This window comes from Entelurus aequoreus, linkage group LG10, assembly GCF_033978785.1.
Source record: "Entelurus aequoreus isolate RoL-2023_Sb linkage group LG10, RoL_Eaeq_v1.1, whole genome shotgun sequence".
NCBI classification, from domain to species: domain Eukaryota; kingdom Metazoa; phylum Chordata; class Actinopteri; order Syngnathiformes; family Syngnathidae; genus Entelurus; species Entelurus aequoreus.
Genome location: NC_084740.1, coordinates 34,228,248 through 34,251,964, shown reverse-complemented (window position 1 = coordinate 34,251,964; position 23,717 = coordinate 34,228,248). Strand labels below are relative to the sequence as shown.

General features: G+C 38.2%; 1 protein-coding gene across 3 annotated transcripts in view; it reads left to right on the top strand.

Moving 5' to 3' along the window:
- Positions 1 to 1,631: 1,631 nt before the first annotated feature.
- Positions 1,632 to 23,717, top strand: part of LOC133658487 (protein Aster-B-like) — a 105,117-nt gene continuing 83,031 nt past the window's right edge. For 2 of the 3 annotated variants that reach the window (XM_062060575.1, XM_062060574.1), the window contains exons 1-2: positions 1,632 to 1,865; positions 23,428 to 23,638. In XM_062060575.1, the coding sequence (XP_061916559.1) occupies positions 1,852 to 1,865; positions 23,428 to 23,638 (225 nt within the window). In that variant the 5' untranslated portion in view covers positions 1,632 to 1,851. The remainder of the gene's footprint in view (positions 1,866 to 23,427; positions 23,639 to 23,717) is intronic. The other variant, XM_062060576.1, reaches the window with a different exon arrangement.

Here is a 23,717-nt window from a genome sequence, read left to right as displayed (position 1 = left end):
TGTCAATTAAACAAATTGCAAAAGATTCACCAACATAGATGTCCAGAATACTGTGGAATTTTGTGGTGAAAACAGACGACTTAAGCTGGCCACCGTGCTATTCCAAAATGTCTGCTTCAACCCGTGACGTCACGCGCAAACGTCATCATACCGAGACGTTTTCAGCCGGATATTTCACGGGAAATTTAAAATTGCACTTTATAAGTTAACCCGGCCGTATTGGTATGTGTTGCAATGTTAAGATTTCATCATTGATATATATACTATCAGACTGCGTGGTCGGTAGTAGTGGGTTTCAGTAGGCCTTTAAGTAATATTATAATTAGAGATGTCCGATAATGCCTTTATTGCCGATATCCGATATTCCGATATTGTCCAACTCTTAATTACCGATTCCGATATCAACCGATACCGATATATACAGTAGTTGAATTAACACATTAGTATGCCTAGTTTTGTTGTGATGCCCCGCTGGATGCATTAAACAATGTAAAAAGGTTTTAAAAAATAAATCAACTCAAGTTATGGAAAAAAGTGCCAACATGGCACTGCCATATTTATTATTGAAGTCACAAAGTGCATTATTTTTTTTAACATGCCTCAAAACAGCAGCTTGGAATTTGGAACATGCTCTCCCTGAGAGAGCATGAGGAGTTTGAGGTGGGCGGGGTTGAGGTGGAGTGGGGGTTGGGGGTTGCAAGGGATGTATATTGTAGCGTCCCAGAAGAGTTAGTGCTGCAAGGGGTTCTGGGTACTTCTTCTGTTGTGTTTATGTTGTGTTACGGTGCGGATGTTCTCACGAAATGTGTTTGTCATTCTTCTTTGGTGTGGGTTCACAGTGTGGCGCATATTTGTAACAGTGTTAAAGTTGTTTGTACGGTCACCCTCAGTGTGACCTGTATAGCTGTTGACCAAGTATGCATGCATTCACTTGTGTGTGTGATAAGCCGTATTTATTATGTGATGGCGCTCTGTACTTCTCCCTACGTCCGCGTACCCCTCCGTACAGCGGCGTTTTAAAAAGTCATACATTTTACTTTTTGAAACCGATACCGATAATTTCCGATATTACACTTTAAAGAATTTATCGGCCGATAATATCGGCAGTCCGATATTATCGAACATCTCTAATTATAATTCTTATTATCCACTGATAAAGCTACACTATGTGTATTATAGCTAATCTCAATTTTATGCACTAAGGCACAGTAGGGAGTCCCAGCTCCTTCTCTGGATCAGTTTAGGGGTCCCTGGCCTGGAAAACGTTTAAAGGGTCGATTGGACCATTCTTCTATTAATCTTCATGATAGGGGAATTGTTTTATTTTTTTCCTGATTGTATTATTTCCTCTGTATTGATCTGAAAAATGTCGGCTGCCGCTCAGTTTCCCATCACTGACGTCACACGTTTGCTTTGAATGATTTCCCTTATTTTGCCCATCCCTCGTCTTGACTGCTCATGCGCCGCTTGCAGTGTTGGCCTCAAAACGCCAGGAGTGAGATTTTAGACGGGTGCTGGCGAATGTAAAGCGACCTGAATGCCGGTGATGTCAGCCCCTCCATTCATGAAACGCATGAATAATTGAGGCAGGGCTGTAGCCGCGCACACAGGAGGAGGAGGCGGAGGAGGAGGCGGAATGCAACCAGAGAGACGTTGTCGTTCTTCCTCCATCATGAGCGGCGAGGAGAAGAAGCGCAACCATTGGATGCTGCCGTGAGGCAGCAGAGGAGAGAACATGGCAGCATCTGCAAGACAAAGGAGAGGATAACACCAGACAACAGTCATTTTTTCTACTCCTCCTCGTCATCGCTGCTGCATGAATGAAGCCGCTTGACCGGGGCTGATCTCCACATGGCTACGACCAGGTTAGTGCTGCCATGGAGAGCCCGTTTGGAGAAATCAACACGTGCTATTTAGGATGGACCCCCAGCGCCTCTTCTTTGGCAGGTGGTGTTCAGGGCGATGTAAGCTGGTTATTAGGAGATCAGAGCTGGCCGGGGGGAAGATCAGTGGCTCTAAGCCTGCTAAAGAAAATCTCCCCGCCTGCATGCCTCCACCATCTTTTCTCCTTTCATTGCCGCGGAGAGGAGGCCCCATCCGCGTTTGGGATGATTCGCTGGGTGAACAGCTCGTTGCTGGGACTGACCTACGAGGACATGGTGGTGTTTGAGTGTGTGAGCGTGGCCAACGAGGGCTGCCGCTGCCTGGAGGGCTGCTACGGCGATGTGTTGAGGGACCGCTTCTTTCACCAGGGGTATGGTCCGCTGGATGGATGCAGTAGGATAGCTTGTTATGTAACGCGCACACGGGACGTGATTGGTGGTTGCAAGTTCGTCTTTTGTGGCTTTTTTGCTTTTTTTGCATGTTTTATCCTGGGGTTGTTGCTCCTTTTTTATGCATGTTTATATCTAGGGGTGTAGAAATGGAGATTTTGTATCCGAGCCCCCACAGGGATATTTGTTAGTGAAGTGAAGTGAATTATATTAATATAGCGCTTTTACATAGTGATACCCAATATCTAAGTTACATGTAAACCAGTGTGGGTGGCACTGGGAGCACGTGGGTAAAGTGTCTTGCCCAAGGACACAACAACAGTGACTAGGATGGCGGAAGCGGGGATCGAACCTGGAACCCTCAAGTTTCTGGCACGGCCACTCTACCAACCGAGCTGTACCGCTCGGTTGGTAGATTTTTTTTTTTACTGTCATTTAAATATGGAAGTTATAAAAAATGACGTCATTAATTGTTAGATAAAATCATTATAGCCGTGAAAGTTCAATAATAAAGTTGGGTGATCAAATTAAGAAAACCGAAGACTGCCTACAACACCCCCTATCGAAAATGCAAAATGGTTCGTGTCACCGAGATGCACGCTAAAAAATGCTGGGTTGTTTTTATAACCCAATTTATGAGTTGCTAATGTTGGGTTAAATTTTGGAGTTATTTTTATGAAGCGCAATCATTTTTGGGGGTTATAAGGGTATTATTTTAACTCAATTTCTGAGTTTTCTAAATTATAAACCATTTTTGGGTTGTTTATAAAAAAGTTACTTTTTTCTTGAAGGTGGCGACTTGTCCAGGGTGTACCCCGCCTTCCGCCCGAATGCAGCTGAGATAGGCTCCAGCACCCTCCGTGACCCCGAAAGGGACAAGCGGTAGAAAATGGATGGGTGGATGGAATTTTATTATGTATTAATATCATTAACATTATTTACAATCACCCAACATTGAATTAGCATAACTCAACTTTTGGGTCAAATAATTCAACCCAATAGTTTGGTTGGAAATAACCCAACATTAAGTAATCATAACTCAACTTTTTGGTTAGATAATTTTTTTGCAAAAGTTGGATTGAAAGAATTTACCCAAAATGTTGAGTCAAAATAACTCAAATAAGGGGTTTGTCCTTTTCTGAACCAGCGGTTGGGTTAAAATTGGGTTATTTTTTAACCCAACATTTTTTAGTGTGTGGTAGCAACTTGGAACATTTCACTCAACACAGACGTCATAATGCCATCAAAGCTCAACTTTGACCGTTCACACACAGGAACAACTTTTTGAAACAAAAGAAGTGGTGGAAAAAAGGTAAAAATATAGTAACTCTATGTCAGCGTTGGAGAAAGTTATGTACATGTCTGACTTTTGCATCTCACCGCCCATAACTGTGGTGCATTCAAGGACCTTTGATTAAAGTTTGAAACGGAGGTGTCAATAGTTTTTAAAGAAAGGGGGAGGAGTAATCCCTAGGACATGTACTAATGATAATATGATATGAATTATGTAATATAATTCTTATTATTCACTGATAAAGCTACAGTATGTGTGTTAGCTAATCTCAATTCACGCAATAAGGCACAGAAAAACTTGACGGATTTCCAATCACATTTAAGTGAATAATGACCTTTTATATGATAATTTAATTTCATATCCTGACCACTTTATATAATATTGGCACTTTTTTTAATTAAGAAGAATTAAATAAATGTTAAAACCTAATTATTGAGGGGGTGTTTATCTAGATACCTGCATACCTGCACTGCAAAAACTGAAATCTAAGTAAGATTAAATATCTCAAATAAGGGTGATATTTGCTTGTTTTCTGTCTGATAAGATAATTATTCTCACTAAGCAGATTTTATGTTAGAGTGTTTTACTTGTTTTAAGTGTTTTGGTCCTAAAAGATCTATGTAAGATATTACAGCTTGTTGCTGAGATTTTATGACCTACCTGTATATTGAGTATAACATCCTTGAAACTAGAATATCAACTGTTGCAAAGCTGTGTCATCAACACTCACAAGTATAAAACTGCTTTTTCAAAGTAAGAATTTCTTATTTCAAGCGTGAAATAAAAAATACTGACTCATAATTAAAACGGATAACAGCCAAATGGACTTTGCTGTTTTATTTTCAATGAAACAATAGAACATACATACTCATATAGTAGTACAGTTGGCACAGTACAGTAAACTGACAGTTAATATTTAAACATTTAACATGTGACATTTCAAACAATTTTGAACAGAAATAGTTCATGCACATTCAGATAAAATCTTCAAAGTTACAATAAAATTTGTATGTATATATATATATATATATATACAGGTATATATATATATATATATATATGTTCCTTGCGCACTAATTGACTGAAAGAGCACGCACTTGGCACGATGATATCATGTTATCGATGGGAAAATGCAAGAATTGTAATGCCGAGCGCCAGAGGTGGGACCAAGTCATTGCTTTGCAAGTCACAAGTAAGTCTCAAGTCTTTGCCCTCAAGTCTCGAGTCAAGTCCCGAGTCAAGACAGGCAAGTCCCGAGTCAAGTCCAAAGTCAAGACTGGAAAGTCTCAAGTCAAGTCACAAGTCCTGCATTTTGAGTTTCGAGTCCTTTCAAGTCCTTTTAACCACAGACTAATATTTTTACACAGATTGAGTATGCTTTTAAACCGCTGTATTTATTTATTAAAACAAGTGCATTTGAAATAGCATGAAAAAAAATAGTACTGACATTGCAATTCATAATAGCACTATTAACCAGTCATTTTAATAGTTTAAACAATTTTAAACATTTAACTCATTCCTTTACAGAATAAAGACATTTGCAAAAACAAGTGTAACTGTACTTATTTGTACAAAAGTGTTAACATTGTATTTCCATGGCATATTGCATTGTAACTAGTTCCACAGCAGTTTCTATTCTGTTCTTACCTGATCTCATTGATCTCATCTCATACTGTATGTGTGTTTATGTGTGCGTACACATGAAAAACATAACAAATACATGAACATAACAATGAACAGAGTTGTACTTTTTAGATTTCAGGGCCCTATGCAATATGTACACATATTCTTAATATAGTATACATTTTAACTGACCTTTATTTGACTATGTTTGTCTTTTTGTAGGTGGCTAAAATACGCGGTGCTGCTGACCGCCGTCTAATGTTACGTTACTGTGTGTGATACATTGACTAACGTAACGTTAAGTATAGGTACCTCATGCAACCCTGCTTAAAAAAATCACTTGACAAAAAGTATGAATAAGGTAGCAAACTGCAGTGGACGCAACATATTGCTGTGTTTGAAATGATGTTATAACCATAGACATCTTATAAGTAGACGCAGTATTGGTTGCTGTGACGCAAGCAAATTGCATCTTGAAGTAGTGATGAGGAGCCGGCGAGCAGCCTAAACTGACAGTTGACAGGTAGAAAACAAAGATGCCGGGCTGGTGTTCAGCGTTTTCCTGCTCAAATGAGCGGACTGTTGAAAATAGGAATCGGGGGATTACTTTTCACAAGTAAGATTCAACATTAATGTACTATTGGTTGTATTTTATGAAAATAACATTACCACAGAGTTGAGAAGGAGCAAAGATCTTCAATATTTGTATGTGAAAATCACAAATAAATCTTCTGGGGGAGGATGACACCCCTACAGGGGTTTGGTTTACAAACTTTCAGCCCCACCTAAAACAAAATTCACCAGCCGCCACTGATTATGATGCATTCTCATTTTAGGCAAAATATAACACAATACTTTCTTAACAGTATAACTGTAACCAGGAATAAGTCTTCAAGTAACAATATTCAAATACTAACATTGTTGGGTAAGACAGCATTTGGTTTTATTCTGAATCCAGTGAAAGAGATTGGTGGTTTTAGCTGATATAAAGAGTTTCAGGTGTTTATATATGTTTAAGTATTTGGCAAACGCTTTTATCCAAAGCGACATACATAAAAAATACATATATAACAATCACTGTGAACATTATCATTTAAGGGAAGAATGTAATACAAAATATCAATACAAAGTGTCAAGACAGAATCAACTCTCTGCTGCTGCAGCAACAGAGATACGGTCTATAAGATATATAGATATCTAATGTATTCATACATTGTTTATGTAGGATATACGCATGTATATGTAACATAATCATATTGTTTCTTCAACTTAAAAATAGCTGACCGTTTTTTTCCCCTTTCTCTGGGCTTATATTCCCAGTTTTGATCTCGGACGTCTGGTCACTTATAGCATATAAGAATATTATATTACTGTTAAGCAAACTATGAATAATAAAACATGTGTCCGTTATCATAGCTACACGTATGACAAAAAAGCGCGTGAAAATGACTGGTATTCAGTGAGGTAAAATGAATTAAATGCGCTGACAGTTCATTGCTCCTGCCAAATGAATTGCACTGAGTGGAGCGGATCACCACTCCAAGATGGCGGCCCCGCGTCTCGTCTGCGCCAGTAGCAGTAGCGCTCGTGCTGCGTCTACTTATAAGATGTCTATGGTTATAACGTTAGCAGTGAGTTTACAGCCTCACTGATTTAACTACACAGCAAATAAAAGTCATGTTACTTAGCCAATAAACGTTAGCTTACATTCAAAACTTACCCTTCTTTGTGCAACTTCAAATGTCGAACGAAGTTGGAAGTTGTTGTGTCTCCGTCTGTAATATTCGAACTGCGTGATTTGCATACGGCAATTCGTTTTTTGTTGACCAAGTCATAGTTTTTATACCCGAACGAAACCAACTTTGGTATAAATCTTTCTCACTGGCGCGTTGTTTGACAACTCTTGTTCATTGGTTGTCCTGCAATTTGATTGGCTGAATGCTGTGTGATGAAAACAATGTAGATCTAATTTGATTGGCTGTTGTACTGACACGCAGCACACACGCTGATGGACAGACACGTCCAAAATGAAAGCAACGGAGCGCTCCCAAATAACTTTTTAAGCTTTAGGTTTTGGGGAAAGTAGCAAGTCATGTCAAGTCAAAAGGCTCAAGTCCAAGTGAAGTCACAAGTCATTGATGTTAAAGTCTAAGTCGAGTTGCAAGTCTCTTTACATTTTGTCAAGTCGAGTCTAAAGTCATCAAATTCATGACTCGAGTCTGACTCGAGTCCAAGTCATGTGACTCGAGTCCACACCTCTGCCGAGCGCATATCATTACGTCAAGATAATGGCACTAGCATTTACTTAATTTAAGAATATTTTTCAACATATTGAGAAAAAATGTCTCATATTTGTTTTTTCTATAAAGAAAAGTACACTTGTTATTAGTGAGAATATACTTATTTTAAGGTATTTTTGGGTTCATTGAAGTTAGCTAATTTTACTTGTTTTGGAAAGTCTTGACAAGCCAAATTTTCTTGTTCTATTGGCAGATAATTTTCCTTAGTTCAAGTAAAATACCCCTAATTTTTGTATTTTTTTTTCTTCTTTTTTAACACTGACCGTGTTAAAAAAAAAAAAAAGTCAACCTACTTTTTTACATGGGAAGTCCCAATCAGGGTTTTATACTGCCGATCTTCCATGGGTGAGATCGGCCGATGCCAATCCGATTCCAATCACATGTAAATGTTTCACTATATTTATGATGGCACAATATTTAAACTAGTTCCTCATGAGCTAATGCAACGAAATATTGTTCTTCTCTGTACTGTAAAGTTCAAATTTGAGTGACAATAAAAGGAAGTCTAAGTCTAAGTTGTTCTCTTTGTTTACATACTGTCCAATGATTTAATCAGAACAAAGTCAATAGTATTAAAAACACTAAACTAAAGTTGGTGTTTGGACTTTGTTTGCCCTCAAAGTCCTTCTGTGTCCAGGGAATTATGTAATTATGGAAATAAAAATCTAAACATTCTAGTAGCACTTATATCTTGTGTTGTTTCTTGTTAGCCTCGCGATTAGCATTCCTGCTCCTGGCTAACTCTTACTCTGCGAGAAACATGTTTAGTCTGTCCTTTACTTGATAATGACACTTACGATACTAAAAAATGTAGGTTTTTTTTGTCACAATGGAGGTCATCGGCACAACACTGTATGGAAATACACAATTAGCAGGTAACCGCCCCTGTCGGGTGAGATACCAGAAATACAGTAAATTATCAGTCTTTCAGCATTGACAGGCATTAATCACATACATTTTTTTAAAAATCGTCCGATACTGATCGATCGGATAATGCATGGGTTAATACACGAGTTTTAAACAGCTGGTTTCAACCAAATTCATGCAATAGTTTGTTTTTAGTGCATGTAAACATCAAGTGTGTGTGTAAGGATACAGGGATGTTCGGTTTAGGCTTGGATAGGGGTGGCCCTTCTTGTGTATGGGCGCCCAGAATTTGGAGCTCCGGCCCTGTTTATGTCTGCTGCCTGGGTGTGCATTTGGCAAGGCAGACCTTTCACAGTCCCAAGAGAGGGTCTTTTTTTCTGCCACATGGCTTTTTTCCAATGGTCAGCAAAACCGCGAAAAACAAGCAAAGGGGGCCACCACCCCCGCCTTTAGAAAGGTCCGGATGGAGGGTATTGTTGAACGGAACATTTGCGGACCGCTCGAGCCAGTGGGATTTAAAAGCTTTAGAAAGACTGGAACAAAGTGGCACAAGCAAGCATGCATGCTTGTTTTCCCTTTTTCTCTTTTCTTGACCTATTTGGGATTTGAGTGTGACATGCAAGGAGGGGGTCACTTGTGACGGACACCTCAAACTTCAAATGCACTGTCGGGATGTGCAGCGTGTAGATACGTTTGGGCTGGGATGTTCCCTAACTCTTACTTAGCATGTGTAATGCTTGATCATTCAATCAAGTATTATGCTGGCTATGCTACAAAATGATTAATCATAGGAACTGCTGTTCTAAATGTGTCCACTAGATGTCACAATAGCAATTCTTTGTGTCTTTGTAGAATATTCTACTATGTAAAAAAAAAAAAAACAGCGCACCAGTCATAAATAAAATCCTGTAATTTGATTTTGATATTAGTTTGTTATATTGATAGATTGAAAATTAACACCAATTAGTTGAACAGTATCACATCATTTATTCTGAAAGTATAAATAACAACAAATAAAGGTAGAATACTATTAACTGCAACATGTAAGTGTAAAAAAAAAACAACATTATGATTTTTACATTTTCAGAATGTGCTTGTTCTATTTTTAAACAAAGAAAACAATCTGAAGTTGTCTTTATTTTTAAGTTATCGTGCCGTGATTTTACCAGTCCGGCCCACTTGGGAGTAGATTTTTTTCCATGTGGCCCCCACATCTAAAATGAGTTTGACACCCCTGTTTTAAAAGTAAGGGTGCTAAAAAAAAAAGTAGATTCACATCCCAATCGCGATTCTAATATATAATCCGATTTTAGATTGATCGATTCATAATTTTCAAAAATCTATTTAAAAAAAAAAATGAGTATCAGTACATAAGTCAATACCAACATGCAAAAAATAAATCGATACCTGCTTTTTTCAGTATTGTTAGTGATGAATACTGTACAACACTTACACTATATTGCCAAAAGTATTTGACCACCCATCCAAATGATGAGAATCAGGTGTCCTAATAACTTGGCCCGGTGTATAAAATCAAGCACTTAGGCATGGAGACTGTTTCTACAAACATTTGTGAAAGAATGGGCCGCTTTCAGTGATTTCCAGCGTGGAACTGTCATAGGATGCCACCTGTGCAACAAATCCAGTCGTGAAATTTTCTCGCTCCAAAGTCAACTTTATTATAAGTAAAGTGAAGAGTTTGGGAACAACAGCAAGTCAGCCACCAAGTGGTAGGCCACGTAAACTGACAGAGAAAGTGTCAGCCGATGCTGAAGCGCATAGTGCAAAGAGGTCGCCGACTTTCTGCAGTTGCTACAGAGCTCCAAACTTCATGTGACCTTCCAATTAGCCCACATACAGTACGCAGAGAGCTTCATGGAATGGGTTTCCATGGCATCTAAGCCATACATCACCAAGTCCAATGCAAAGCATGGGATGCAGTGGTGTAAAGCACGTCACCACTGGACTCTAGAGCATCTGGCAATCAGATGGACGAGTCTGTGTTTGGAGGTTACCAGGAGAACGCTACATTTCGGACTGCGTTGTGCCGAGTGTGAAATTTGGTGGAGGAGGATTTAGGGTGCGGGGTTGTTTTTCAAGAGTTGGGCTTGGCCCCTTAGTTCCAGTGAAAGGAACTTTCAATGCTCCAGGATACCAAAACATTATGGACAATTCCATGGGATGGCACTTCAAGTTCATATGTGAGTAAAGGCAGGTGGCCAAATACTTTTGGCAATATAGTGTATTTGTGGAAGTCTTTCATGAATAAGGATTTTGCTCCTCCGGTTCGCCCTCGCTCACAGACCAATAAATCAGTCAAACTGTATTTATAAAGCACTTTTCATGCATAATAAATGCAACAGTGTTTTACAGACTTAAAATCAATGCCCAATGACCAGTATCCCTCATCATAAATCACAAACACGCACAAACGCACTGCACATTTGAATGCATGGCTGAGTACAGAGGAGACAGGTGAAGAAACACTATCACAGGAGCCATATGCACCAGGAGGTCATCAGAATAAAATATAGAATACAAGTAAAACATATAATGAACAGGAATTTACAATAAATAAATATAACTAAATACTAACTAATAAGAAATAAAAAGGAAAGTATGAATGACGTCAATCAAAATTAATAAATATTAAGTAAAAGGCAAATAAAAAAGATGGGTCTTAAGCCTGTTCTTAAAAACATGAACGTTCTGTGCAGCCCTGAGGTCCTCCGGCACCGTAGACGGTGACCATAATAGTGGAAAGATGCCATCCCGTGACTTTGTGTCCTGACTTTTAGAATGATTAAGAGACGAGTGGGTGCCGCAGGATCTCAAGGTTCGCGATGGTTCGTAGGGTAAAAGCAAATGTGAAAGACAAGAAGGCCCAATACCATACAAACAATTATAAACCATGAGAAGAACCTTAATGATGATGGAAGTGTGACAGTGTAGCACAGGGGTGTCAAACTCATTTTAGATCGGGGGCCACATGGAGAAAAATCTACTCCCAAGCGGGCCGGACTGGTAAAATCACGGCACGATAACCTAAAAAAAAAGACAACTTCAGATTGTTTTCATTGTTTAAAAATAGAACGAGCACATTCTGAAAATGTACAAATCATAATGTTGTTGTTGTTGTTTTTTACACTTACATGTTGCGGTTAATAGTATTGTACATTTATTTGTTATTTATACTTTCTGAATAAATTATGTGATAATGTTCATATGTAAACTCTTTGGTGTTAATTTTCAATCTATCAAGATAAAAAAATAATATTGAAATCAAATTACAGGATGTGTTTTATGAGTGGTGCACTAACATCATGTGGTTTATTTTTATTTTTACATATGTAGCATGATCTACAAAGATACAAGGAATTGCTATTGCACCATCTAGTGGACACATTTGGAACAGCAGTTTCTTTCATTCAAAAATGTCTGCTCCTTTTTATACTTGGCAAACTTACCCGCGGGCCGGATAAAACCTGCGGGCCGTACGTTTCACACCCCTGGTGTAGCATAACTGTAGGTGTGGCGTGACTCCGCTTCACAACACACCTCTTGGCAACACCTCGTAGCAAAAATGATTTGGCCACGTTGTTGCTATATGTAGCAAGTAGAGATGCGTATTAAAAGTGAAAGAAAGGTGTATCTTGCATCATGCATTTATTCGGCAATCCAATACAAGCACTCACGAATGTATTTGTTGCGTTGGTGAGAGGGGAGATCTGCCACCACAAGCCCATCCAGTGGACATTACCACATTGTGCAGAAAATCTCCAGAAGCCAACTTTTGTCTCTGAGTTGTTTTCTTGCACTTTTAGAAGTGATACTCTTCTGTTGTGCGGCAACACTTTGAACACTGCTGGTTTTCTTATTTCACCAGGAACGCAAAGTGTGGGGCCTGAGTTCTGGACATTTGGTGAACGCGGCTTTTTTTATGGGCCCGTGGCACGCAAAAAAACAGCAGAAATGGAAAAATGGAGCAAAAAGCCTAATGTAATCAAATGACTAAAAACACAAAGATTTGTCTTTAACAGTATATTTTAGCATTTTTACTAGCACATTTCATTACAAACGATGTGCACAGGGATGTCAAACGTACGGCCCGAGGGCCGGATCAGGCCCGCAAACAGGTTTTATCCGGCCCCCGGGATGAGTTTGCTAAGTATAAAAATGTACCTGAAATTTGTTAATGAAAGAAACTGCTGTTCTAAATTTGTCCACTGAATGTCGTAATAGCAATTCTTTGTATCTTTGTAGATGATGCTACATATTTGATTTTGATTTTGATTGTTATTAAGGATCCCCATTAGCTGGTTGCCTCAACAACCCACTAGTCTTCCTGGGGTCTGCAATTCAATACAATTACAAGTAAAAGCATATAATTATAACTACACAATACAGAAAAAAATAAAAATAAATTAAAGCATCCATAAAAAAAACAAGCAAACAATTTACAGTCACAGAATAATAATTACCATATAAATATAACTACACAATATAAAACCAAACAAATCATCAACGAGCAAACTAATTTAAAAACTCAGATAAAATATTACTCTCTTTTTAAAAACCTGTTTACTTTCAATGCTGGTGAGAATTCGAGGCAGGTTATTCCAGAGCGATAAAGATCTATAAATAAAAGATTTCCGTAAAGCATTCTTCCTGGGACGAGGGAGTACAAAATGCCCCTCACTGGACGCCCTGGTATTGTGATTATGTATAGTGCTACTGTGAACTATTTGTGAACTATTATTTACAAAATAAACCACATGACTGATGATCAAACTACATAAATAACATTCTGTAATTTGATTTTGATATAAAAAATTTTTATCTTGATAGATTGAAAATTAACACCAATGAGTTGACTGATGAACATTATCACATAGTTTATTCCGAAACTATAAATAACGACAAATATACTATTAACCGCAACAGGTCATTGTAAAAAAAAAAAAAAAACATTATTAATTTGTACAATTTCAGAATGTGCTTGTTCTATTTTTAAACAAAGAAAACAATCTGAAGTTGTCTTTCTTTAAAAGTTATCGTGCCGTGATTTTACCAGTTTGGCCCACTTGGTAGTAGATTTTTCTCCATGTGGCCCCCGATTTAAAATGAGTTTGACACCCCTGCTCTAGCACCATATTAAAATAATATTAAGAATAATAATTTTTGTTTTATATATTTGAAGGTTAAACGCCACTGCTGTCCTTTTTTAGGATGTAAAATAATTGTCGTTCATGATCATACTTATAGACACAGTATTGTTTGTTTTGATATACTGAGAGGCTATAGGCCACTGCTGTTCTTATATTAATATATAATTACCTATTGGCAGCTGATACTGCAATTTGAATTCTGTGCAAACATATGTTGAAGCACAGTTATGAGGGCGCCGCAAATATCATTTCCGGTCGTATTGCTGAAATAAATGTTTCAATGCGCAAATACTGAGACTTTGTTTTCCCGCTCAGACAGGTAGCAGCAGACCTGGACAGTATATTTAGTCTAAACGCACGCGCTGAATATTTAAACCTCTGTTGCTATAGCAATCTTCACTCCAAATTGAGATTTGTGGGAGCTGTGTGGCTGCACCGCTCCTACAGGCGTGCGTTCTCATTGTAAAGACGTATAGTCGCCGTCACTGGAAGTAAATATAGACTGTGGTCAGTTAATCCATGCAGCTGGATACTAAAGCAGTTGCGGGGATTGACCATAGCAGTACACGTGATAATATTGCTTTGACTTACAAGTACAATTCTCGTATCGATCACCCCCACTATTGATTTGTTATCCATTTTCTGACTGGTAATAAAAAAAAAAAGTAGGCAGACCCAAGTTGTCATTGTCGGAGTACTTTCATTTTATTTATGTTTTATGCATAAAAATGCTGTTGGTATGGAACTTATGTTGGTAATTTATCCATCCATCCATTTCCTACCGCTTGTCCCTTTTGGGGTCGCGGGGGGTGCTGGAGCCTATCTCAGCTGCATTTGGGCGGAAGGCGGTGTACACCCTGGACAAGTTGCCACCTCATTGCAGGGCCAACACAGATAGACAGACAACATTCACACTCACATTCACACACTAGGGCCAATTTAGTGTTGCCAATAAACCTATCCCCAGGTGCATGTCTTTGGAGGTGGGAGGAACATACTTGCCAACCTTGAGACCTCCGAATTTGGGAGATTGGGGGGTGGGGAGGTTTGAGGTGGTCGGGGTGGGCGGGGTTAAGGGGGGAGGAGTATATTTATAGCTAGAATTCACTGAAACTCAAGTATTTATATATATATATATATATATATATATATATATATATATATATATATATATATATATATATATATATATATATATATATATATATATATATATATATATATATATATATATATATATATATATATATATGTATATATATATACAGTATATATATATATATATATATATATATATACAGTATATATATATATATATATATATATATATATATATATATATAGTACAGTACACAGTAATGAAAACACAGTTGTCCTACTAACTGTACTGTACTTGCTGCTTACTTCTAAATAACACTTGTCTTTCACTATTTGAGTAGCCTTTGTTCTGCCATTTGAGTACTGGCGAGCGATCTCTGAATCCGGGAACATATCCTTCACGGATTTGTTGAAAACATCCGCAAATGAGAACGGGATGTTGCTTGCAGCTATCAGCATAGCCATCTTTGTCTCGGGCCATGACTGTCTCTTCTTCGTTCTTCTGCTTCGTCTCTGTTATGTTTTTGGACATTACTACTTGCCGTAGTTTTGAAGCAATGCATGATGGGAATCCGGGTGTTGTGTGTCAGTGTATTAACGTGCCGGCTGGAATAAACACACGCTGAGAAATAGCTCCGTGCCTGCCTACTTTATGGGTTATAGATAAAGCTATGGATAACGGAGACATATATAATAGTCTCTTTTTCAGGTGAGAGAGGACGCTAAAAGCAGTGCCTTTAAGGCACGCCCCCAATATTGTTGTCTGGCTGGAAATCGGGAGAAATTCGGGAGAATGGTTGTCCCGGGAGATTTTCGGGAGAGGCACTGAAATTCGGGAGTCTCCCGGAAAATTCGGGAGGGTTGGCAAGTATGGGGAGGAAGCCGGAGTACCCGGAGGGAACCCACCCAGTCACGGGGAGAACATGCAAACCCCACACAGAAAAATCCCGAGCCCGGGATTGAACTCAGGACTACTCAGGACCTTCTTATTGTGAGGCACATGCACTAACCCATTTATATTGTTTTCAAATATTTTGATGTGTCAGGAAGTTATGCAAATGTATGTTTTACAATAATGAACAAAGCAAAATATGTTCTGGACCAAAAATTACTCCATATTCTCTACTGCTCATTAGTGTTACCATATCTGAGTTATTGTGCAGAAATATGGGGAAACAACTACAAATGTGCGCTTCATTCATTAACCGTGTTACAAAAAAGATCAATTAGAATAATACATAATGTTGGACATAGAGAACATACAAACCCTTTATTTATTGAGTCAAAAATATTGAAGTTCAATGATTTGGTAAATTGGCAAACAGCTAAAATGATGTACAAAGCAAACTATAACCTGCTACCCAAGAATGTACAACAATTCTTCTCAACAAAAGAGGAGAATTATAACCTTAGAGGAAAAACTAACTTAAAACATTTGTATGCTCGTACAACACAAAAAACCTTTAGCATATCAGTATGTGGAATTAAACTATGGAATGGATTAAGCAAATAAGTTAAACAATGTACTGATATGATCAAGTTTAAGAGGTTGTTCAAATTAATAGTGCTTAAAAGTACAAAGAAGAAGAATTATGACAAATACCTTCAACTTTATTGAAAACGGGATATTCTTCATCTCAGTATGTTAATCGTGACTGACTTAATTATATATTACGAGAACTGCTGTATTAATCATTTACCGATGTAATTGTGTTACAAAAAGAAGACAGTAAATGAACGTATGTATTTGTAAACGCTCTGGGGAAGTGGTGAAGGGGTAGGATTAAATGAGCTTTGCTTCTTTCTACTCCTTTTCGGATTGATTGATTGAGACTTTTATTAGTAGATTGCACAGTACTGTACATAGTACGTACAATTGACCACTAAATGGTAAAACCCGAATAAGTTTTTCAACTTGTTTAAGTCGGGGTCCACATTAATCAATTCATGGTAAATGGACATGATGTAAAGTGAAATGATATGAAATAGTGTGATGTATAATACTGTTAGTGTGTTCATGGTTGAAATATACTAAAGAAAAGAAAGAAAGTTATGCTAAATTAACAAAGATTATAAGATAATTAATGTTTTGTTTTTAAATTCAACATTTTGACAATATTAGTTAGAGTGTCAATACAACTTTTTCTACAATGCAAATAAAAAATCAATACCAACATTTACTGGCAGTGTTCCAGCTCTGTATACTTAATTAACTTACTTAATGTGGGCCAAATAAGCTGCCGACACAGCAAAAACATCAGTTTTTGGTTCACTTTTAGTGTTGGTGGTGTTCTAATAGCTTGTGTAACGCCATACTGTGCCACCAAGTGACGCAACATAGCAGTCTGTTACATGCATGCTCACCAGACACTACAATAGGTACACCCTAATGAGAGCCTTTACCACATAGCTCGGGGGTCAGCAACCTGCGGCTCTTTAGTGCCGCCCTAGTGGCTCCCTGGAGCATTTTTAAAAAAGGATTGAAAATGGAAAAAGATAAGTAATATTTTGTTTTAGTATGTTTTTTGTTTGAGGACAAACATGACACAAACCTTCCCAATTGTTAGAAAGCCCACTGTTTAATATGTTTGTGTGTATGCTTCACTCATGAGAGCATTTGGTGAACATCGTTTTGCTCTACTAATTTTGGCGGTTCTAGAACTCACCATAGTGTGGACTGTGACGCAACAGTTTGTTTACATGTAAAATCTTCAACTTATTCTTTGTCTCGTTTTGTCCACCAAAAGTTTTATGCTGTGCGTGAATGCACAAAGGTGTGCTTTGTTGATCTTATTGACTTGTGGGAGTGCTAATCAGGCATATTTGGTCAGTACATGACTGCAAGCTAATCAATGCTTACATCCTATTTAGGCTAGCTGTATGTACATGTTGCATCATTATGCCTCATTTGTAGGTATATTTGAGCTCATTTAATATACTTGTATCCTCTTTGTATATAATTTAGTTTTGCATGTCTCATGACACATTATCTGTATGTAATATAGGCTGCATTTCTGATAGTTGTTTGTGTGCCATGTTGTTCCAGACCACAGCAAACATTGCCTAGCTTGCCAAAGATTGTAATTAATCTATTAAGAGAAGTTTCCTTTAACTTGGACACACACATTTATACCTTCGGCCATTAAAAGACAGTAATTTCCGGGAGTTATGTCACCTTCCGAGTAGCCTCTGATTTACTAACGGCTTCTAATGTTGTAAAAATGTGTAGAATAAATATAAAATTTCAACATTTCTGTCAACGAAGGTTTGCTTCAGCCTGCGACACACAGTCATTTTGATGGTAGGCTATTATAGCTAATATAGACACTTACATGTGTTGCTTTCATTATAACACTTATATAAGACTTGTAAAGTGAGTTTGATAGTAGGCTATTATAGCTAATATAGACACTTACGTCATGTGTTGCCTTCATTATAACCAAAGATTGTAATGAATCTATTAAAAGAAGACAGCCTGCTGTTTCCTTTAACTTGGACACACACATCTATACCTTCGGCCATTAAAAGCCAGTAATTTCCGGGAGTTATGTCACCTTCCAATTAGCCTCTGATTTACTAATGGTTTATAATGTTGTAAAAATGTGTAGAATAAATATAAAATTTCAACATTTCTGTCAACGGAGATTTGCTTCAGCCTGCGACACATAGTCATTTTGATAGTAGGCTATTACAGCTAATATAGACACTTACATGTGTTGCCTTTATCATAACACTTATATAAGACTTGTAAAGTAATTTTGATAGTAGGCTATTATAGCTAATATAGACACTTACGTCATGTGTTGCCTTCATTATAACACTTATATACGACTTTTCATTTTTTGCGGCTCCAGACAGATGTGTTTTTTTGTATTTTTGGTCCAATATGGCTCTTTCAACGTTTTGGGTTGCCGACCCCTGGCATAGCTGTATAAAAAAGGTTTTTCAAAGTGTATTTTTGTAGTTGTAGTTTGCAACAGATGATCATCCCACTTAACCGTAGTGTTGTGCATGAAGGTATAGCAGCAAATCCTCGCCTGTATGTCAACATGTGGCTCGGTTTGCAACAACAATTAGCCTGAGTGCCCCATGGAAGCTGGTCGATGAATATAAGGCCTCATAAGTCCTCGGATTTGAGAGGAAACTTTGTGAAAGACAGTGTCGCCGTGTCTTACTAAATCAGCCTCGTTGCTGTGTTGTTGTTGTTGTTTTCCAGTATTAGCTTAGCCTTCATTACCAGGTTGCACGCGGTGCTTCAAGCCTGTTAAGCCACCAGTGATGTAATGCAAGGCAGCACGGGAAGGAAACCCTGCTGAGGTTGATGACTCAATGATTGGATCGCACAGAGGGAAGCACTGGATTCTTGAATTCTTCATAGGAGGGTAGCCATATATGTTCGCTTTTTTTGTGGAGGCATAGAGGTGACAGTTGAATGTGGATGGTATTTACATTTTATGTTGGAACAGTTGCCACTACTGGACAAAAAAACGGCAGCTTTTATGACAGCTCGATAATCTGTAGTACAACTTTTTTATAAATCTTGCACAACAAAGCAGCAACAGAAGCAAGGTTGTATTAGCGTTAAGCAGCAAACTGTTGAGCCTAATAATAATAATAATAATAATACTGAATAAAATAGTTCATTGTAAACAACAGTGTAACAAGTCTAACTTTAGGTTCGCAAACAGCACAGAGTATTTCCACTCATTTGATACTTCTAGTGGAGTTAATAATAGCTGTGTATTTTTTATTATTATTATTATTTAGTAGGGGTGCTAAAAAAAAAACTAGATTCACATCCGAATAACGATTCTTATTCATTCCGATTCTAAATCTTTTTTTTTTTAAGAATTTATTTTTAAAACGTTTTTTCGACCATCTTCTCACTTGCCTGCTGTGCGTATCTGTCGGCAGTCGTTTTTGTACTTTTGTAACCTGTTTTGAAAACATTTTATTGTAATTTTATACCAAATAATACTTTGTAAGAATCGGTTGGAATTGTTGGAATTGAGAAAATCAAAAATCAAATTGTGAGTTGTTCAAAATTCCCATTCCTAAATATTTACATCTAAATGTTCTGAACTCCTGTTTCCATGCCAAAATGCTGAAGCTGAACTGAAATGCTGAGGTAGCGCGACGGCCAGATAGCGTTGATAAACAAAATATGTAACTCCGGTGTACCAAATCCACAAAATGATTAAAAAGCTAACATGAGCATGTTAACATGTTAAAGGTTTGCATGTGTCAATTACCAATGGATTTAACTCTGAGGCGTATGGCTGTAGAATAAAAAAATTTAAAAAACTTAGCATGTTAATGTCTAAGTGCTAACAGTTAGCATGTGTCAAGTACTAAGTTATATAATTCTTAGGTGTACGCCTGAAAGATTAGCTAAAAAAGTTAGCATGTGTCAAGTACTAAGTTATATAATTCTTAGGTGTACGCCTGAAAAATTAGCTAAAAAAGTTAGCATGTGTCAAGTACAAAGCTATATAACTCTGTGGTGTAAGACTAAACATTACCATGCTAACATTTTTAATTGCTAACTTTAAAGTGCTAACAGTTAGCATGTGTCAAGTACTAAGTTATATGATTCTTAGGTGTACGCCTACAAAAATTAGCTAAAAAGTTAACATGTCAAGTACAAAGTTATATAACTCTGTGGTGTAAGACTAAACATTAGCATGCTAACATTTTTTATTGCTAACTTTAAAGTGATTGATTGATTGATTGAGACTTTTATTAGTAGGTTGCACAGTGAAGTACATATTCCGTACAATTGACCACTAAATGGTAACACCCGAATAAGTTTTTCAACTTGTTTAAGTCGGGGTCCACTTAAATTGATTCATGATACAGATATATACTATCATATATACTATCATCATAATACAGTCATCACACAAGATAATCACATTGAATTATTTACATTATTTACAATCGGGGGGGGGGGTAGGATATGGACAGCAAGTAGTGGACAGAGAGAGAGAGAGAGATATCAGAAGGCATAAAAAAAGTATCTGCATTTGATTGTTTACATTTGATTATTAGCATTTGATTATTAGCAATCCGGGGAGGGTGTTAGTTAAGGGTTGTAGCTGCCTGGAGGTGAACTTTTATTGCGGTTTTGAAGGAGGATAGAGATGCCCTTTCTTTTATACCTGTTGGCAGCGCATTCCACATTGATGTGGCATAGAAAGAGAATGAGTTAAGACCTTTGTTAGTTCGGAATCTGGGTTTAACGTGGTTAGTGGAGCTCCCCCTGGTGTTGTGGTTATGGCGGTCATTTACGTTAAGGAAGTAGTTTGACATGTACTTCGGTATCAGGGAGGTGTAGTGGATTTCATAGACTAGGCTCAGTGCAAGTTGTTTAACTCTGTCCTCCACCTTGAGCCAGTCCACTTTGGAGAAGTGGGTAGGAGTGAGGTGGGATCTGGGGTGGAGGTCTAGAAGTAACCTGACTAGCTTGTTCTGAGATGTTTGGAGTTTAGATTTGAGGGTTTTGGAGGTGCTAGGGTACCAGGAGGTGCATGCGTAATCGAAAAAGGGTTGAACGAGAGTTCCCGCCAGAATCCTCATGGTGCTTTTGTTGACCAGAGAGGAGATTCTGTAGAGAAATCTCGTTCGTTGGTTAACCTTTCTGATTACCTTGGTTGCCATTTTATCACAGGAAAGGTTAGCCTCTAGAATGGAACCTAGGTAGGTGACCTCATCTTTCCTGGTGATAACAATGTCACCCACTTTTATAGTGAAGTCATTGACTTTCTTAAGGTTGATGTGGGACCCAAACAGGATGGATTCCGTTTTACCCAAGTGTATGGATAGCTTGTTGTCAGCGAGCCAGGTGCAAGTTCTACAGAGCTCAGCACTGAGGATTTTCTCCACCTGTGACTTGTCCTTGTCGGATACCAGCAGGGCAGAGTCATCCGCAAACAAAAACAATTCACAGTGGCATGCCGATGACATGTCGTTTATGTATATTAGGAACAGTAAAGGTCCCAATATACTGCCTTGGGGGACTCCACAGCTCACCGAGAGGGGGGGGGGGGGACACGGTGCCGTTCACCTCTACAACCTGCTCCCTCCCCTCCAAGTAAGATTGCATCTAGCTCCATGAGGTTTTGTTAAATCCGATTGCTCTGAGCTTATCCAACAGTATAGCGTGGTTAACGGTGTCAAAGGCCTTCTGAAGGTCCAGCATGACCATGCCGCAGTATTTGCCCGCGTCCACCTCATGTTTGATGTGGTCGGTCAGATAGAGAAGGCATGTGTCAGTGGAGTGGTTAGATCTGAAGCCGGATTGGAATTAGTACATGAGTTTATTGGTGGCAAGGTAACTATCGACCTGTTCATAAACTATTTTCTCCATTACTTTCGAAATGGAACTGAGAATAGAAACAGGTCGGTAGTTGCCAGGTTCCAATTTGCTTCCTTTTTTAAAGAGGGGAGTTACTCTTGCTATCTTAAAATCTTTTGGTACTTGGCCTTGTGTAATTGATAGGTTTATTATGTGTGTGATGATCGGGGCAATGATGGAGGTAGAGTCCCTGAGGAATCTGGAGGGAATATTATCAAGGCCGGTGGCCTTGTTAGGGTGGAGCGCGCTCAATTTTTTAAACACCTCATCAGCTGTGACCATTTCTAATTTGAAATCATCGTTGGATACTCCTAGCTTTCTGTAGAAGTGCTAACAGCTAGCATGTGTCAAGTACTAAGTTATATAATTCTTAGGTGTACGCCTGAAAAATTAGCTAAAAAAGTTAGCATGTGTCAAGTACAAAGCTATATAACTCTGTGGTGTAAGACTAAACATTAGCTATAAAAAATAAAAATAAAAGTTAGCATGTTAATGTCTATGTGGTAACAGTTCGCAGGTATCAAGTACTAAGTTATATGATTCTAAGGTGTACACCTGCAAAATTAGCTAAAAAAAAAAAAAAAAGTTAGCATGTGTCAAGTGCCAAGTATGACTCTCAGCTGTAAAATTTGCTAAAAATAATGTTAGCATGCTAACAGTTAGCATGTGTCAAGTACCAAGTATGACTCTCAGCTGTAAAATGTGCTAAAAATAATGTTAGAATGCTAACAGTTAGCATGTGTCAAGTGCCAAGTATGACTCTCAGCTGTAAAATTTGCTAAAAATAATGTTAGCATGCTAACAGTTAGCATGTGTCAAGTACCAAGTATGACTCTCAGCTGTAAAATGTGCTAAAAATAATGTTAGCATGCTAACAGTTAGCATGTGTCAAGTACCAAGTATGACTCTCAGCTGTAAAATTTGCTAAAAATAATGTTAGCATGCTAACAGTTAGCATGTGTCAAGTACCAAATTATGACTCTACGCCTGCAAAATTAAGGGAATTAAGGGAAAAAAGTTAACATGCTAACAGTTAGCATGTATCATGTACCAAGTTACTCTAAAGTGTACACCTACAAAATTAGCTTTAAAAAAAAATTTTGCAGGCTGATGTTAAAGCATGCTAACAATGGCACCATTTGATTATTGGATAGACCCACAATATCAAGAATTGATTGATTGATTGAAACTTTTATTAGTAGATTGCACAGTTTAGTACATATTCCGTACAATTGACCACTAAATGGTAACACCCGAATAAGTTTTTCAACTTGTTAATCAATTCATGGTAGAACAACAACTAGTGAATGCCTGGTGGGATACCCTTTGGTCATCTACAACTATGCCTTTTTTTCTTAAATGACATTATGTTTATGTCCTCATAAGTTGACAGACTTGTATTTCCACGTCCTTATTTTTTTTAATTCCTTTCCCTTTTTCCTTTCAGCACTGCCAGTAACTCGAACAAGAGCACGCCCGCTTGCTCGCCCGTCCTGCGCAAACGCTCGCGCTCTCCGACACCACAGAGCCAGGAGGGCGACAACATGGTGGAGAAGGGCTCGGACCACTCCTCGGACAAGTCCCCCTCCACGCCCGAGCAGGTTGTGCAGAGGACCTACTCCCTGCAGTCGGCGCGCAGCGGGGGCAAGAACTCCAAGGTGAGCGACCATGTTTGCTTGAGAGCTCCTGCAAGAACACTCAATGGTGTCAACACAGGATCTGTGGAGTGACCATTGG